Genomic DNA, 16,599 nt, shown 5'->3' on the forward strand with positions numbered 1-16,599 from the left:
GCGATTGAGTTTTCCACAAACAAGTTAAAAGTTGCATGCAATGAGCCATGAAACTTTTCGACCGGCTTTTGAATAGCTGTTTGTCTTGTCCTTTTCGATGGGGCGTTAAGCCAGCTGCCCCGTGTTTGAGTAGCGTAGACCTCCTTGCCTTATAAGTAAACTGAGAATATGAGAACACAACACAATATCGCGATCGAGGGTGTAGCCCCTGAGGTACCCCTGTGTGTGGTACGGGAACGAAGCCACATTCATTGCTGTACTAGCTAACGAAAAGGCGACATGCTTTATACTCAGTTTGAGGTCGCCTGTTTGGCTTTCTTCCAAAACTATGGCCAACTATGGTTGCCACTGATAAGATTATCATATGTTTAGCAGAGGTGACTTGGATGCCAACCGCACCTTTGGTGAGGCCTACTAAAGGGAAAGTACTGTTTGTATAAATGGATCACAATGCCATCGTCCCTATACCTCCTTAAGCGATTATTAAACGAAGGGGTTTGATTGAAATATCATTTCGTTTTCCATGCCAACTTATGTGACAACGTTGTAATATAACTTTGAAGAGTGGCGTCTTTGGATCCGGACATTGCTCTTTATAGCGTGGGTCATTGTGCATGACACGCCTCCTAGCGGTTGCCAACGTCATGACCTAATTTGGAGGTAACCTGAGGCTACACAAGGAGTTTATATGCTCCCAATCGAACAAATTATTGAGCATCATAGACATCAAAGCGAGAAGTAAATCATTCAGAAACACCTAAATTTATTGTCTAAGTCTAAAGATCTTACAATTTTGACGATAAATTCCACAAATTTGGTTGTAAAGGTAAGTTGTAAACCCTAAAGTAAGCTTCGCTAACCCCACTACGAGGCTGTCACCAGAGCAAAAGAATCCAAGATGGCGATGCGCGTACCAAAAGCGCCGGGCTTGGCGCAAATGCTCAAAGAAGGCTCCAAGGTAAGGTATTTGCCTCCTAAACGGACTCTAAAAGGGAACCTAAATCTGTATTTGATCTCTGTGTAGGATCTAACAGGTCTCGATTGTCGTATTTTATCGTCTGTCTTTGTGGCTTTTGTGCTAAAGTCTTCTGCACGTGCAGCCTACTAGAACATTCTACACAAATCGTGGGAGGGGGGCACAAATTATTTCATCTCACAATCATTTTTATGCTGGGAAATATACGTAAAAAGATATTTTAAAAATGTGGAACTGTACAAAGACAACTAATCAGAATTTTTTTTGAAACTTTGAACTAAAGGGTCAACTTGAGAAATTATCCTAACGGATTTTGTATCATATGATTTTTTGCAAGTCAGACAGAGATAAATTTTATGTTCTCGTGTCTCTTTGTGTAGTAAATCGTTGAAGCCCCGTTCAAGTTCGACCGTCAGTAGAAAAAAACATCCGTATGAAAGACAACGACGTATAAAATCGTTAGTTATAATTAAAATGCTCTACCTAGCAGCTGCACGTTATAGAAAAAAAATTATGATAATTTAGGATGCAGCTGAATAAGGCCCCCCCCCCAAGAAAATTCAATTTACTGGTACAATAATTTTGAATTTTCACATGAATGAATTTGTCCTGCCCGATTAGGACCAGGTTTTTCCCCACCCAACACTCCAATAGACCCAGCCTAGTGACAAGAAAGCTTTGCTGTATTAGCTTGCTACATATTAAGAATATGTGTGAAATTTCCACCGGCAGACATACCATGGTCTGGAGGAAGCCGTGTACAGGAACATCGATGCCTGCCGTGAGCTGGCCAAAACAACTCGGACAGCCTATGGACCCAACGGTATGGTTCTCTCTCTCTCTCTCCCTCTCTCTCTCTCTCTCTCTCTCTCTCTCTTCAGTTTAACGTCTTTTTTCCCCCAGAACTGGGGGTTAGATGTACTTGCATCAAGTCTTTTTTGAGGCAAGACTTTTTTTACAGCTGGATGCCCTTCCTAACACCAACCCAAACCCTAGTAGGGCCCAGGAACCCTCTACTAGTACAGTAACTTAAGCTACCAAAGTCTAAACTTTGTCATCATCATGAACTTTGTCAGCTAAGCTTTTGTGTTTGTTACATACAGTGTATTTTGACATTCTTGACATTTGAATGCATGAAAAGCACAACTGTAATTGCCAGTTAAATCTGCCGTGGAGTTCTTGACATTATTTGTTGAAAGCCAAGAAACACATGCTTAAATCAGGACATCCCGTACATTTATTTTCATAGGAATGAACAAGATGGTGATCAACCATCTTGAGAAGCTGTTTGTGACCAACGATGCAGCGACCATCATGAAAGAACTGGAGGTCCAGCACCCTGCGGCCAAAATGGTCATCCTGGCCTCACAGATGCAGGAGCAGGAAGTCGGAGACGGCACCAACTTTATCCTGGTGTTCGCCGGGGCCCTCTTGCATAATGCTGAAGAACTGCTTCGCATGGTGAGTTTTCACAAAACTGAAAACTCCAGACATTTTGTTTTGTATCTATCACAGCCTACTAGAACATTCTACACAAATCATGGGAGGGGGGGCACAAATTATTTCATCCAACAATAATTTTATGCCGGGAAATGTACGTAAAAAGATATGTGGTCTAAATCTGAAAATGCCAGAAAATTTGTTATGTGTCTATCTTTGTGCGTGTTCTCTTTTTGTTGTAGTTGCCACTTGTCAGAAGTTTTGAGTTTGTGATTCATTTTCTGCACAGGGTTTGTCTCCAACAGAAGTCATTGATGGATACAATATGGCTGCAAAGAAGGCCCTCGAAATCTTGCCAGGTAAGGAAAAAAATTCTTTGGCAATAAAAGTTTATCATTTTCCGTTTTTTAAATCTTAACATGTCTGTATTTCAGAAAGAAAAAAAATATTATTTGATGTACAACTTTTCCAGTGATACGCACATCTCAGTCTTTGTAATGTGTAGAAGTTGACTATGGTCACATGAATGATACTTGATTGACACATCCTTTGATTTTAATGGCTTGTTTTTCTTCGAAAGACCTGGTGTGTGGGGAAGTGAAGGACCTTCGGAAACACGAGGAGATTTTCAAGGTCATTCGAACGGCCGTGGCGAGCAAGCAGTACGGAAACGAGGACTTCCTCGCTAACCTCATCACCAAAGCTTGCAGTAAGTCGTCCGCATTCAAAAACTAACTTTTAGTCTTCAAGTTCATGTTTCATTGTTTGAATGCTTTATTTGTAACTACAGGTATTGGCAGATTATGTACATGTACATTGAAATATGTATAACTACTTTAGTATTAGAACAAAAGTTCAAAGAAAGAAAACCTTTGAAATATGGCACGTCAGTACATGTGTAATATATTGCTTCACTACATTTTTAAAAAGATATTTAGAATACTGTGCATTACACATTGCTACCTATAGTGGTTAGAGTCTGAGTCATTCTGAGCTACTTTGATCTCTGTCTGATATGTGTGTGTTTTCCCTTTTAGTCATGGTACATCCCAAGAAGTCAGCTTTCAATGTGGACAGTGTCAGAGTCTGCAAAATGCTGGTCAGTAATTTCAAACTTTTTCCAACTTGTTGTAACAGTTGTAACTTTTACCTTAGCACATTGCAGTTACTGGTATTAGCGTTTTTAAGTGCATTAAAAATGGAAATGAAGGTAAATGTCTACCCATGTATATTTACTGAGTTTGTGACCTGTATTGTGGTAGGGCTGTGGTGTGTATCAGTCCATGTTACATAGTAATGTGTGTATGTTATTGTACTGACTGGGTTTGTGACCTGTATTGTGGTAGGGCTGTGGAGTGTACCAGTCCATGGTGATCCAGGGCATGGTGTTCAAACGGGAGGCAGAGAGTGACCTGAACAAGGCCAAGGACGCCAAGATCGTGGTGTACAACTGTCCGTTTGACATGGGCAACACGGAGACCAAAGGAACAGTTCTCATCAAGTCAGCCAAGGAACTCATGGACTTCAGCAAGGGGGAGGAAGGACTGATGGATGCTGTAAGTTGGATTAGGTCTAAAAGTAGAGTTTTCCTTTAGCGGAACTACAGTTTCTTCAATGATGTTTCAGCTGCCTTCATCAGTGTCATGTACTCTACTACTCCATGCTATATATGGTTTGGTTGTAGTCGTGTCATTTAGTGTTTTTTTCTACTCATGTTTGTTATATGACCAAAATACGTGTACAACAAAAAACTTTCTACAATTTTATATTTATATGTAAAACTATGTATCTTTGGGAATGTGTGCTAGTTTTTTTAAAAATACATTTAGTTTTGATAGAGGAATTTTTTTGTTACCCCTGCAGTGAGAAAGTCGTCAATGAAGTGCACATCAGTGATAATAATTATGGACACCAAGAACTATTAGAATAACACTTAATGTTTAAATGTTTATGCTTGTTCACTTCTCAGCAAGTAAAAGCGATAGCGGAGACCGGCGCCAAGGTGGTGGTGTCAGGCGGGAAGGTGGCGGACATGGCGCTCCACTACGCCAACAAGTACGGTCTGATGGTGGTCCGCCTCAACTCCAAGTTCGACCTGCGGCGCCTGTGCAAGGCCGTGGGAGCCACCGCTCTACCCAGGCTGGTCAGGACTCTTACTGTGTCTATCAACAATACATCATGTTTATTAGAACCCTTGCTGCTAAATCTGTAACTCTAACTTCTGTCTGGACCTGATCTTTAATTTACTAGTAAAGATCAATGTCACTCAGTCTGTCAATAATACATGTTTATTTTACCCCTTATTGACCCCTGAAAGTCTTCTTCTTCTAGTGATGATCTATTTAGAATTCAACAGAAAAAATATTAAGTTTTGTCCCAATTGTGAGTGAAAATGTTGAAAGCTTTTAAAGCCTAGATGTTATTTTAAGCATCACTAACCAGTGGTTTGTGATAGAGAGATTTTAGGACCTGTAAAGACCATATTATTTGAAGTACATGTACCAGTAAAAAGTGGTAATGTTCCATTACCCCTACAGACCCAGCCCACAGCAGAAGAACTGGGCCACTGTGACATGGTCTACTCTGACGAGATCGGGGAGGACAAAGTTGTCGTCTTTAAACAAGGTTAGGAGCACGCTGACACACAGCTCTAGTTACTGTGCAGCCTGTTCTTGTATAATCACTCATTATTGAAATTTGACATTCTTTGCATTGCTTTTCAGTCAAGACTAGGAAAACCTGATGTGTTGGAATCTTGGGTTAAGTTGTCCCTGTCACATGCACATTAACACATATGCTTGCAAACAATAGTTGACTCATAATGATGCCCGCTTTACTGGCTCAAGTTTGACACTATGCTGTTTAGTGTACAACAAGAAATGTGTGGTCTACAATTCATGTAGGAAGCTATTGAATAGGAATACAACCATAAAACTCTACATCAGCCAACTTCTATACCTACCTCCCAACAAATTGTGCGGAATCAAATCTTTGAAAACATAAATATAATGTGTGCCATTCATTGTACAGAGAAAGAAGAAAGTGCTCTGGCCACCATTGTCATCCGGGGCTCGACAGAGAACATCATGGATGACATTGAACGTGCCATTGATGACGGCGTGAACAACTTCAAAGTAATCACAAGGGTAAGACTAGTTCATGTTTTGCAATCTCTTTCTAATACAAAGACACCGTAAAGTCATTGTGTCAAGTATGCTTAATAGAGCTTGTTTTGCTTTAAAACTGTACTATTGACAAGTATTCAGTATTTTGTAGCTTGAGATATATCATATATCCTAAGTACTGTAACAAATCTAAGATCCCATCTATGCAAAAATTTTATCTTTGCTGTAAAAGGCATGAAAAGGTTACTAGTACAGTTGTAGTTTCTGATGGTTTAATGTTGATGTTTTATTCTGTCTCCCCAGGACCAACGTCTGCTACCTGGTGCAGGGGCTACAGAGATAGAACTGGCCAGGCAGCTAGCATCATATGCAGAGGTAAGGGCTAGACTCATGGTAGGGTCGAATGGTTATACATATAGAATACAACACGGGGTATTCCGTATCACCCGAGGTACCAGCCCGACAGCGCGTCGGATCGGGAGATCCGATCCGCGGGAGGGCTGGGACCGAGGGTGATGTGGAATACACTGTGTTGTATTTTATTTATGTCATACCAACCCAAGAAAACACGCCTTTCAATGCCAAATGAGCGAAAATTTGGTGTCCCTAAACCCAACAAATGCAACAACATCAATTCCAACGTCTGAATTTTGTATTCGAATTTTCGAAAGCGGTGCAAGCGGTTAGGGCGAAACGCGTTCGAATCGTTCTATGGAACATTTGGAAGGGCTGGGCCGTACGCGTTAAGAACCCCCGGGCCGTACCGCTAGTTATCACACGGGCCGGAACACCCGTATCGAACATAATCGTGGCCCAGGTAGGACATAATGAACTAGAGTTCCCCGATCTCATACCTTCGCCAAATGATGTTAATCTTTATGACTGACAAAGTTTAGATTAGATTATTCCCCCCTGATTTAAGAAATAGGAACCTAATTTTCATGAATTATATCATTTTATCATAATCTCAACCAAAAGACAGTCTTATATTAACAAAGAATGCATTCTAGCATTTCCTAATAAATTATGCAAATGAGGTCCTGATTTGAATAAATTATGTTTAATGATGTTCACCTCAATTTAACTTTCAAATACCACAAGTATGAAATTCCAGGCAGTTATCATTGCATAATTATAAAATTTTCTCATTAATTATGCAAATTAAGTCATTATTAACATAATCAACATCTTCCTGTGTTTCTCTCGTTGTCAATTACCAATGTCACAAGCTTCAATTGTCCTGTCATGGAATGCAGCTGACTTATAGAATTCCCCATAAATTATGCAAATTACATCCATATTTGCATAATTGTCACATAATTATATTAAGCATCACGTAAGCTACCTACATACCAAAAATCACGACGATCCGTCAACCGGTTCTTGAGTTATCCCCTTTTGAATATTTTCAAGAATTTATCCCTGCAGTTCCAGAGCAAGCCGCTAGGGGGTCCAAACTCACGTCACTTCTTTCCCAGCACAAGAGCTACCTACCATCTAAATTTCATCACCACAGCATGTCTAGATCATGAGATATCAAAACCGGAAGTTCAGCTGCAGTACCATAACCAGCCGCTAGGGGGTCCAAAATCTAATCATTTTGAGGTCTCATCAAGACCTACCCACCTACCAAGTATCAAGACAATCCATCAAGGCCTTCTCAAGTTATCGTGTTTACAGACAGACAGACAGACAGACACACACACACACACACACATACACGAACGCCCCTGAAAACATAACCTTCCTGGCGAAGGTAATAAATAGACTCTGATAATGTGACAGTGTCTTTTAATGACAGTTGTTTTCTTTGTTAGAAATTAATCTGAATACTTGCAACATATGTCCAATATATTGTTGGAATACTGACTTGACCCACCTTACTCAAAAACTCTGTTTGACTGACTTCTGACTTCCCTTTCCTCTGCAGACTTGCCCAGGTCTGGAGCAGTACGCAATCATGAAGTACGCCGAGGCCTTTGAGTCACTTGTAAAAGCACTAGCTGAGAACTGCGGTATTAAGGTCAGTTTCATTTTCTTAGCCCAGAACTAGTCCTTTTTTTTACATAATGTAATTACTGGTAGATCCACATCTGTTGGTATTAAACTGTATAAACAGAGACTAGTGTAACTTACCAGTGTAACAGTACCATTTAAGTGCTACCATTAAGTTGTTGTTAATGTTGGAATGATAAGTTTTTGTCCTAATTTCTTCAGAGCCAGGAGCTGATAGCCAACCTGTATGCTGAGCACCAACAGGGCAGGAAGAATGTTGGCTTTGACAATGAGGTAGGACTGCTGCTTTCTCATTCCTCAGAGTTTGTTAGTGTTGATTTGAGACTGGTACCACCTATGAAGTATAAAAGAAACAATGGCAATGGTTTCTGAACAGTTTGTAGTGTAATTTATGCTTCCTAAATTCTGAGTGATACGGGTAACATTTGTCTGGTGCATGTTATTCTCAATGTTATCTGCACCAGTATTTTGATCCCTGTCTCTGTGTTAGTGTACTTAACTATAACTTGATGTACTGAGATCTTACATGTATGTAATGTTGTTGTACAGGGGGAGGGAGTTGCAGTTAAAGATGTTGCTGAGGCCAATATCCTGGAGCCGTACCTCACCAAGATGTGGGGCATCAGACTAGCCTCCAACGCAGCGGCCACTGTATTGAAGGTGGACCAGGTATGGGACCTTTCCTTTAATTTGCAAGATTTTAAAAAGAATTGCTATTCTCGACATTAGATACTTTCATGCCTGGAAGAAGGGTACCTGCCCACCAGAACTTGCTGCTTAGCTTGTTCAAAATGATGGCAAGTCTGAAATTCATGTGCATGGCTAAAAACAAGTAGTTATGTCATGTTGAAACATTTGTTCCAACACAAGAGATTGTTCTCATCTAGAGCCTTCGATCAGTCACTCTGGTTTTCTTCAATAGACTGAGTCAGTGAGACTTGTCATGTGGCTTCTCTGAAGTGTGCCGTCAACACTTAGGAAAGTGTCATAGGAAAGATCTGGATCTTAATTCTAGAGTACTTCAGTGGAGTGATGTAGTTTTAACTGTATGTCTGCTATTTTTCCACAGATTATTATGTCCAAGCCAGCAGGAGGTCCCAAACCCAGAGAGAAGGCAGACTGGGATGATGACGACTGATTGTGTAACTCCACGTGCCTACAGGACGTTGTAGTCTAGCTAGCACCCGTGTCTGTTTTTTTGAGTGGGTATTTAACCGTACATGTAGCAGGGGGACCACACAAGATGGAACAAAATGGAGGAAAATCTGTTACTTGTGTGATCATTCCCCAGTTTTGAATAACACAATTGTGGAAGAAGTCCAGTGTTAAACAGTCCACCTTACCTCAAACATGGGGACTCTGCTGAGAGAAGGAATAAAGGAAGTATGAGATTACCAAGACAAAATTTGTACACACACAAGAATCACCAAGCAATGCTACAGTGTTACTTCACATTTGCAAGGAGTCCCTAAATGTATTAAACACTCATGAAATTAGTAGTTTTAACACGTTTCAATGGCTATTAGATTTCATTTTATGCCACCAAAAGTGACAAATACTTGCCAACATTTTGATTGTCCTTCTGCCTTCTTCCTCAGGAGAAAATGACTGGAGCTTTGTCTCCCACTAAGTTAAAGAATTTGGTCCTAAACAGATTGAGGGGGGCCAAAACTCAGTCATGTTTGGGACTGCATTATTCTTGCTGAAGCGCCATCTAGTGGTGAGCAATAGTACAACAGTCATTATTTCCCCTGAGGAAGTTAGCAGGAGGACTATCCAATCAGTGGCAGGCATTGTGCTTGTGTAAAATAAAATCTAATATCCATTGTACCGGACTTTGCATGATGTTGGCAAATTCATTATCAACATTAAATCTTTTGTTTTTGTAACAAGTAATGTATACAAAATTGTTTAATGACTATGATAGCAAATTTTGTATCATATTACTACATGTGTACTTCTGGGGAAATATCGCATTCCAAATACATTTGTACATTGTATGATTATGAATTAGAACTTTGTACAATGTACAAACCTTATTGCATGCAACATCTGAAGCCATACAGGTGCTAGAGTTAGATGATAGCTTTTCTATGTATTGCTTTCTTTTCTATCCCATGGTGAATTTCCCCACTTATACTGTTTTTGTGTGTGTTTGTGTGATTTATGAATTGTGACACTGAAAGACTTTAATATTAAGTACAAGAACATCTGCTTATGATGAATATACACTGCTGTTGTATTTGAAAATTAAACATGAAATGACAGACTGTCACAAGACTTAGTGTCAATATCTTTTTAGTCTAGTTAGATATTTACTCGTACACTATTACGTGTTTATACAGAGCCTGTTTTAGCAAGATACATACACAGTTCAATTCAAGATCAACAATTATGAAAATACCATAAACCATTCAAACATACCCACTATTCTACCTATTGAAAAGGTAGTGTTTATCTGATAGTCACATCTTATTCAGTGAGGAACCCTTAACTAGCGGTCGAGTGAGTGGCAATAGGGGGAAAGGGATAGTCTTATTATATTTGTACATAAGACTAGACAGGACTTCCGATCTTCTTTCGTCTTCCACGGCCTCGTGCCAGCGCCCCCATGCGACCCATGGTGCTCTGTGCAGGACTTTGGGTGGCGGCTGCTTTTCGGAAGTTCGGTTGACTTGTGGGACTCCAGATGAGGAGGGCCTCTTCGGTTCTGAGCTTTTAAGTTCCGTATTTCTACCTTGTACAACAGTTTCCCCAGGAATCTCTGGTGGTTTGAAGGGCAGCAGAACCAGTGAAAAAGTTGATACTGGCCTTGAATTCGAATCAGGAGTCACACGTGTGACGTTACACACTGCAGAACTGCCTAACTTGTCTGGCACAACACCTGCAGACGTTGAAGACTTCCTTGAACGCTTACTTGATTTCTTGTGGCTTTTCGAGTCAGATTTTCTTGTAGATGTCCAGAGTTGAGCTGTTTCTTCCGTGCTCCGTCGTTCATCCCCGGAGTTGTCTTGAGCTGATGAGGAGCGGTGTTCTGACCTGCCGTCAACATTTGTGTCACTAGATGGCGCTTTTCCTTTGACGCGTATCTCTTGTGAACTTGATGACGATCTCCTTGATCTTGCGGTAGAAGACGCCCCGTGAGAAGCTTCTCCACCGCCGTAACCCTCGCATATTTCCCGCGGTTGGTTCAAAGTGAAGTATTCGACTTTGACGTCCAGATATTTAACGCTTTTCCGCTGGTAGACGGGAGTCAAACTCTTTCCCGCACTTTTGTGGACGACAGGGGAGGACGTTGACCGTTGATTCAGCGAATTGTCGCGAGAGTCACTGGTAATAACTGTGACCCTGATGTTGGCATGCTCGACTGACAGATGGTTCATCGACATTACGACGATCCTTTATAACAGAACTTGATACAACTGATAACTTTCCTCAAACCGCGACAATGTGAGCCATTATATTGCTAGTCAGTGGCAAGTGTAAGTCATTCTATTGTTTGTTTTTAACGGTTCCTAAGAAACTTGGTTCCTTATTCTACAAAACGCCATTCTATCTTCTCGCTGGCAGTTACAAAGTCTGGCGTCTTTACTTGTTTAAAAAAACTTGAGTTTGATTTGACATGAAAGGGTGTGACATACAAACATGTCTTTTCAATAAGCCAATCTAGAGATACCAACCAACCAACCAACCAACCAACCAACCAACCAACCAACCAACCAACCAACCAACCAACCAACCAACCAACCAACCAACCAACCAACCAACCAATCTATATTTTGAAAGCATGCGTTTGCTTGATCAATCTATAATCAGATGTTTATTATATACCGGTAAGCAGATGAATTCGAACAGTCCGACCGACGCAGTGTTTTTTTTTATTCAGATCAGTGACCCATATACGCAATCAACAACGTTATGACAAAATACTGTCTCAAATTTCCAACCAATACTACATATGTACATGTACAGCAAATGCATGTTATATCATGTTGGTACAACAAACTTGAGCTTCACGCTATATTCTCTAAGACCGCTCAGCGGTGCGACGGTACTAGCATATTGATTTATTCGAGACGATTCTGGGAAAACATGTTTTTCTAGTCTTCATGCGAACTGCGAACGTGTTCAGGTGCCATCTGAAGCAATTATGTTACAAATTTAGCCGTCCTTTTTGTTCGTGCACGGCTCGAGGCGGTTGCTATGTCGCTGATGACGCACTAGTGACGTCAATTGGCTTACCTATTAGCCTTGATGTGCCCGGGAGTCGTCGCTTTTAGCAAACTTAATTAGATCTGTAATGTGGCCTACCTCCACACAGTATAACCGAATATTTTCACCTTCCAAATAATCGGGTCATTTTATTGCGATAACCTACTGGATAATCACTGGGATTAATTTTTCATACTTTCCCCAATCCAGCAGTACACCGAGACTTCAGAAAATAAAATTCAGTACGTGTTTATTGGTGTAAGAAAGCGTCATATGGTGAAGTACGCAATCATAATAATACATTTTACGGTAGCAAAGCTTTGCGTGGTGCAAAGGCGCAAAGCTTCAGTTGCATATCGCCTTATTTAGTACTGCACGGTCCTACCGTCGAAAATCCCTGCCGTTTCACTCGCTTTAGTCAAAGGCGCTACAACCTGTAGATTTTACATCATACCGTGTCTGCACACAGTGAATGCAACAATGATGAAGGTGGGTGAATTTTATTTGGCTTTCTGCGGGCATAGCGTTATGATTTGTGCACACTGTTACCGAAAACCGCTCGTTAGGCTACATTGTCATTTCGCACTGCAAGCCATCTCGCTACATCGGCATTGAATTGTACATGTTTGTCAGCTCTTTGGCCTTCTTGTGGACATGTAAGTAGTCTCCACCAGACTTCTTTTGTGGGGTGAATAAATCGTAGAAATCGGCCTAAAAAGGGTATTAATTGGCCAGAGAGGGTAGCCAAGGGCGGGGAAATGGAGCTTCTCTTGCCGGCTACCTTCTCTAATAATACCCTTTTCAGGCCGATTTCTACGATTTCACCCCGCAAAAGAAGTCTGGTGGAGACTAACATATAAGTGTCAACTGGCATGGTGCTTTCAGCTCTGTAAACATCATAGTCTGTGTAAATTACGGTAAATCATAGGTAATATAGACATCTTTTGTATTACAGAAGATGTCTGTTTTTTCTTTGCTTTATGTTAGCTCGAATCAAGGAGTTTATTAGCCTGGGTGCTATATATGCATCCCCAGTCGTATTCGCCCGCTCTATAATGTCGCTAGATACCACTTGTAAGCTAGCGGGCGAATACTACTGGGGATGGCACCCAGGCTAGGAGTTTATGAGCTCCTTGCTCAAATCAGGGGCTAACAGTTGACACTACCCGGTATTCCACAATCCTGGCCGGGCATGTTTATAGTGTGTGACCGGCCGGATACATTCGTCATGTTGGATTACATGACGTAAATCCAGGCTTAGACCCAGGTGTTTAACTACTGCACGTAAATTCGATTGTCGAGGAAAACGGGTGCAACAAAGCCGCCTGTCACGGCTACTTAGACCTGCAAAGTAGACCTATACAACGAAGTAGTGGGAGGATCTAATGCCTAAGTCACTACTACTAGCTAAGCGAAAATTCATAATTCTCAGTTGAAAATGACTACTTTTTTTTTTATCTTCAACTCATCGATATCTACGCAGTTATCAACTATATACTTTTGCAAAGACAACGGTATTTGACATTGGATAACAATTTTGTCCTTTGCCCATTTCCCCCACAGGTGTCAACAGTCATTCTTGTGCTGTTGTCGGTTGCAGAGGCCAGTTTTACCCAAGAAGGGAGCTGCACAAGCAGTCTTGATGCGAACAAGGCGATGAAGCTCACAACAAAGGGAGATTTGTGGGATATGAACTCAGTAATGCTAGATGGCAGAAGCGTGGATTCGGCAGTCCATGGAATCGTTCTGCCGACACTTTTCGGAAGTTTCATGACTCGTGACAAGGGGAATGAGAGCCTGTCGTCGTTTCGGAGAGGTACAGAAATACAAACTGGTCGCTCATTTCCCACACTGAAGAGTAGAGCATCATCAACCACCTGTTCATACAAGCAGAGTGATGGGTACCGCACAGCAGCGCTTCTAGCGACAAGGATGCAAACTGCAGGGCAACGATTGACACGGCAGCGACAGCATTCTGGAGGAATGCCATATCCATCAAACTCTGTGGTGACATTTGATAGACGCATACCATCATTAAGTCAGAAAATCGTCATACTTTATGCTTTGCTGCTAAAAGTTGCCTTCTTGCTCACATGTTGTACCTCCGCTTTCCTGATTCTAATGTTGCATGTTCAACTCCTTGTTCGCTCCAAATACATCGAGAATGTTTGGAACCACTGCGTTGAGCGTCTCGTGCTACATTTTCTGATAACTTCTCTTTTCATTCTCGTACTGAACGGGTTATTTTTTGCCATTGGGTTCGCAGCGTGGTTCGTCTTCGAAATCACGGCCCTTATTTTCCAACACAAGCATTCAAAGCATGGTGTTTACAAGTGTATTTTTGATTACCCGATCAATGTGTTGTGGGTGCTTTTACGGGAGTTGAAAAAGACCCAACATGTACAGTACCCCCCATATGTACAGTCCTCTACGCACACAAGAAATCGGAGAAATGGGTAGCAGTCTCTGTTGGCTTTAAAACTATTGTTACACACATGTAACATACCTAGTAATCATAAGGAAAACACTTTGTATGCTTATGGTATTGTGTAGGTCTAGTAAGTAGTGGGGTCTATCAAGAAGTATTTTACGAACTTGGACAACGGTATATATGTACAAACTTGCTACGATGGTGAATAAAAAGAAAACATGTGAAAATGTTTATTGTCTGGGAGGTGTCTTTATACAGTACATTGAGAGGCCAGCATTTTGCACGTGCTTGTACATTATCATATACATACGCAATGATGACCATGGAAAGAGACTCGATACGGGGCAAGATAATATACGGAGAATATTGGTTTCTGCAATGGTTTGATTACATTTGGATATTGATGAACTGCTGACACATTTGGAGATAATTGTCTTGCGAACTCCGTTGGTCAGTTAGTTTTTTGCCACATCAGTCTTTTTACTTCTGACAGCTCAGTGACTTCGGAAAATGCACAATACAATAGTCTAAAAGTAAGCTATACGTGTAGAAATCTACTATATACTGAAATGTCTGCTTGGTCCATACACATAAAAAAATTGGTGTCCCACAAATATGTGTCAGTACCAATCAAATTGTACCAGGAGTGGCTACTGATGATATCTGGACTCTCGATGAGACAAGACAGACAAATTTCACAAACATGTTATTTTTCCTGTATTGCTTTTGAATATCCAACACACAAAAGAGGTCAGAAGACAATGATCGTAGTATAATGTAGACAGTGCATGCCCACATATCATACAGTCACACCAAGGGACGCCAACAGACACTGGTGGACTGTCCAGTAGCCGCCTTGGGCGCAAAGCAAGGTACCCTTTCGCAAGTTAATTCTGCTGTAACTGAGTATGATATTGGTAGTAACAGAAAACCATAGCAACACGAGACAGTGACAATTTTTATAGCTTTAATAGGAACGTTACTTGACGACATCCAAAAATCTCTGTGGCTCCTGACGCGATCTAACAAATATCATCATTTCCGAGGACGTTGTTACCGAGGAGTGAGTCGCAGCAATGATGAAAGTTTTCGCCATCCTGTGTGCAGTTTTTATCACCATCGTGTGCGTGGCTACACCAGCACGGAGCGAGGCCTTGCCTGAAGACTGTATCCGCTCAGTAACGTCGAGAACCGGCGCACTCGGCGTGTACGGCGTGGCGGTCACCTGTAACTTCCGCGGGCTGACCACCTTCCCTGACCACATCCCACCCAACACTTTCGATCTGAAGATGACCAACAACAGAATCCGTAACGTCCCGTATATCCCAGTGCTGACATACCTGAACATATTGGACCTCAGTAGGAACCACATCGAAACATTGTCGTGGCGGTCGCTCTGTAACTTACCGGCAGCGACTAACATCTACTTGAACCAAAACAAGATCACAAGCGTCAAATTTGAGGACTGTATCCACAACCTGAGCAAACTCAGGTTAGTCGACCCGGCAAGTAACATGATTGCGTCCTTGTCCGAGAGTGATCTTGGACTTCCTTCGATGAAAGCAAAAATCCTGTTAGTTTCGAACCCTTTCCACTGCGACTGCAAACTAGAATGGCTAGTCAACAAGCTGAAATGCTTGAAAGAACGAATTCCCGAATCATGCGATGCCTCCTTTCTTTCCAACGCGTACTATCAAGATAGCTTCTACTGTGGCTCACCTGATCGCTTGCGTTCTCAACCCCTGTCAGAGGTTTCTATCCCTGAGTTAGTGTGTGCGACAACGCCTCTATCAACAACAGAGGAGGCTGTACATAGCATCAGACAGAGCACACACGGTACAAGCCGACGAAATGTTCACCCTGGCGTGCCCGTTACCCAACATGTTACACAAGGTAACGACATAGCATCGCAAGGCACCCTTGCATTTGGCAACACGACAAAAATTGGAGGCTCGACCGCCAGCACTGCAACAGTGAAGGGGGATAAACCAGTGTTCCGAACCGTCCACATCATCATCATGACAACAGTCAGCCTGCTAGGCCTGATCTTTGCCGTCTGTCTGACTCTGAAGTTCGTCAAAGAGTGCCGGTCACAGAACCTTCGCAACAGGGCAGCAAACAACGTCTTTCAGCAACCACAGAACACTGTGCCGCTCCGGGTCATTAGCACAGACAACTCATCTACGTCCCAAACTGGACCTCCATCCGCCATGGAACTGTCGCAGCTGATACCTAACTCCTTGTATAACCGTAATACCCAGCCGCCATGCGAAACCAGGCGCAACGGTCCAAACTACAACCAACACTCAACTATCGCAGTTGGTCCCGCCGATAGCAAACTCATTGTATCATCGTCATAACGTTAGCCCTGCAACCATGCCAAAACAGGCGCACGTCCA

The 16,599-nt window shown here is 41.9% G+C and overlaps 3 protein-coding genes across 3 annotated transcripts; 2 read left to right on the plus strand and 1 right to left on the minus strand.

Annotated features, from left to right (window-relative positions):
* Positions 1 to 841: 841 nt before the first annotated feature.
* Positions 842 to 9,832, plus strand: LOC109469399 (T-complex protein 1 subunit theta-like). Its single transcript, XM_019767904.1, has 15 exons — positions 842 to 958; positions 1,709 to 1,799; positions 2,226 to 2,437; positions 2,706 to 2,775; positions 2,997 to 3,125; positions 3,454 to 3,515; positions 3,763 to 3,972; positions 4,386 to 4,559; positions 4,954 to 5,041; positions 5,447 to 5,562; positions 5,845 to 5,916; positions 7,472 to 7,564; positions 7,759 to 7,830; positions 8,107 to 8,226; positions 8,627 to 9,832. Exons 1-15 carry the CDS (start codon positions 899 to 901, stop codon positions 8,693 to 8,695), a joined length of 1,638 nt encoding a protein of 545 aa, XP_019623463.1. The 5' UTR covers positions 842 to 898; the 3' UTR covers positions 8,696 to 9,832.
* A 190-nt stretch (positions 9,833 to 10,022) lies between these two features.
* LOC109469385 lies at positions 10,023 to 10,946 on the minus strand. The gene has a single exon (XM_019767885.1). The coding sequence runs from the start codon at positions 10,944 to 10,946 to the stop codon at positions 10,023 to 10,025; it is 924 nt and encodes a 307-aa protein (XP_019623444.1).
* Positions 10,947 to 11,865: 919 nt separating this feature from the next.
* Positions 11,866 to 14,349, plus strand: LOC109469387. Its single transcript, XM_019767888.1, has 2 exons — positions 11,866 to 12,258; positions 13,333 to 14,349. Exons 1-2 carry the CDS (start codon positions 12,250 to 12,252, stop codon positions 14,227 to 14,229), a joined length of 906 nt encoding a protein of 301 aa, XP_019623447.1. The 5' UTR covers positions 11,866 to 12,249; the 3' UTR covers positions 14,230 to 14,349.
* The last annotated feature ends 2,250 nt before the right edge of the window (positions 14,350 to 16,599 follow it).

The sequence above is a fragment of the Branchiostoma belcheri genome, unplaced genomic scaffold (assembly GCF_001625305.1).
Source record: "Branchiostoma belcheri isolate BF01 breed outbred unplaced genomic scaffold, Haploidv18h27 scaffold201, whole genome shotgun sequence".
NCBI lineage: Eukaryota > Metazoa > Chordata > Leptocardii > Amphioxiformes > Branchiostomatidae > Branchiostoma > Branchiostoma belcheri.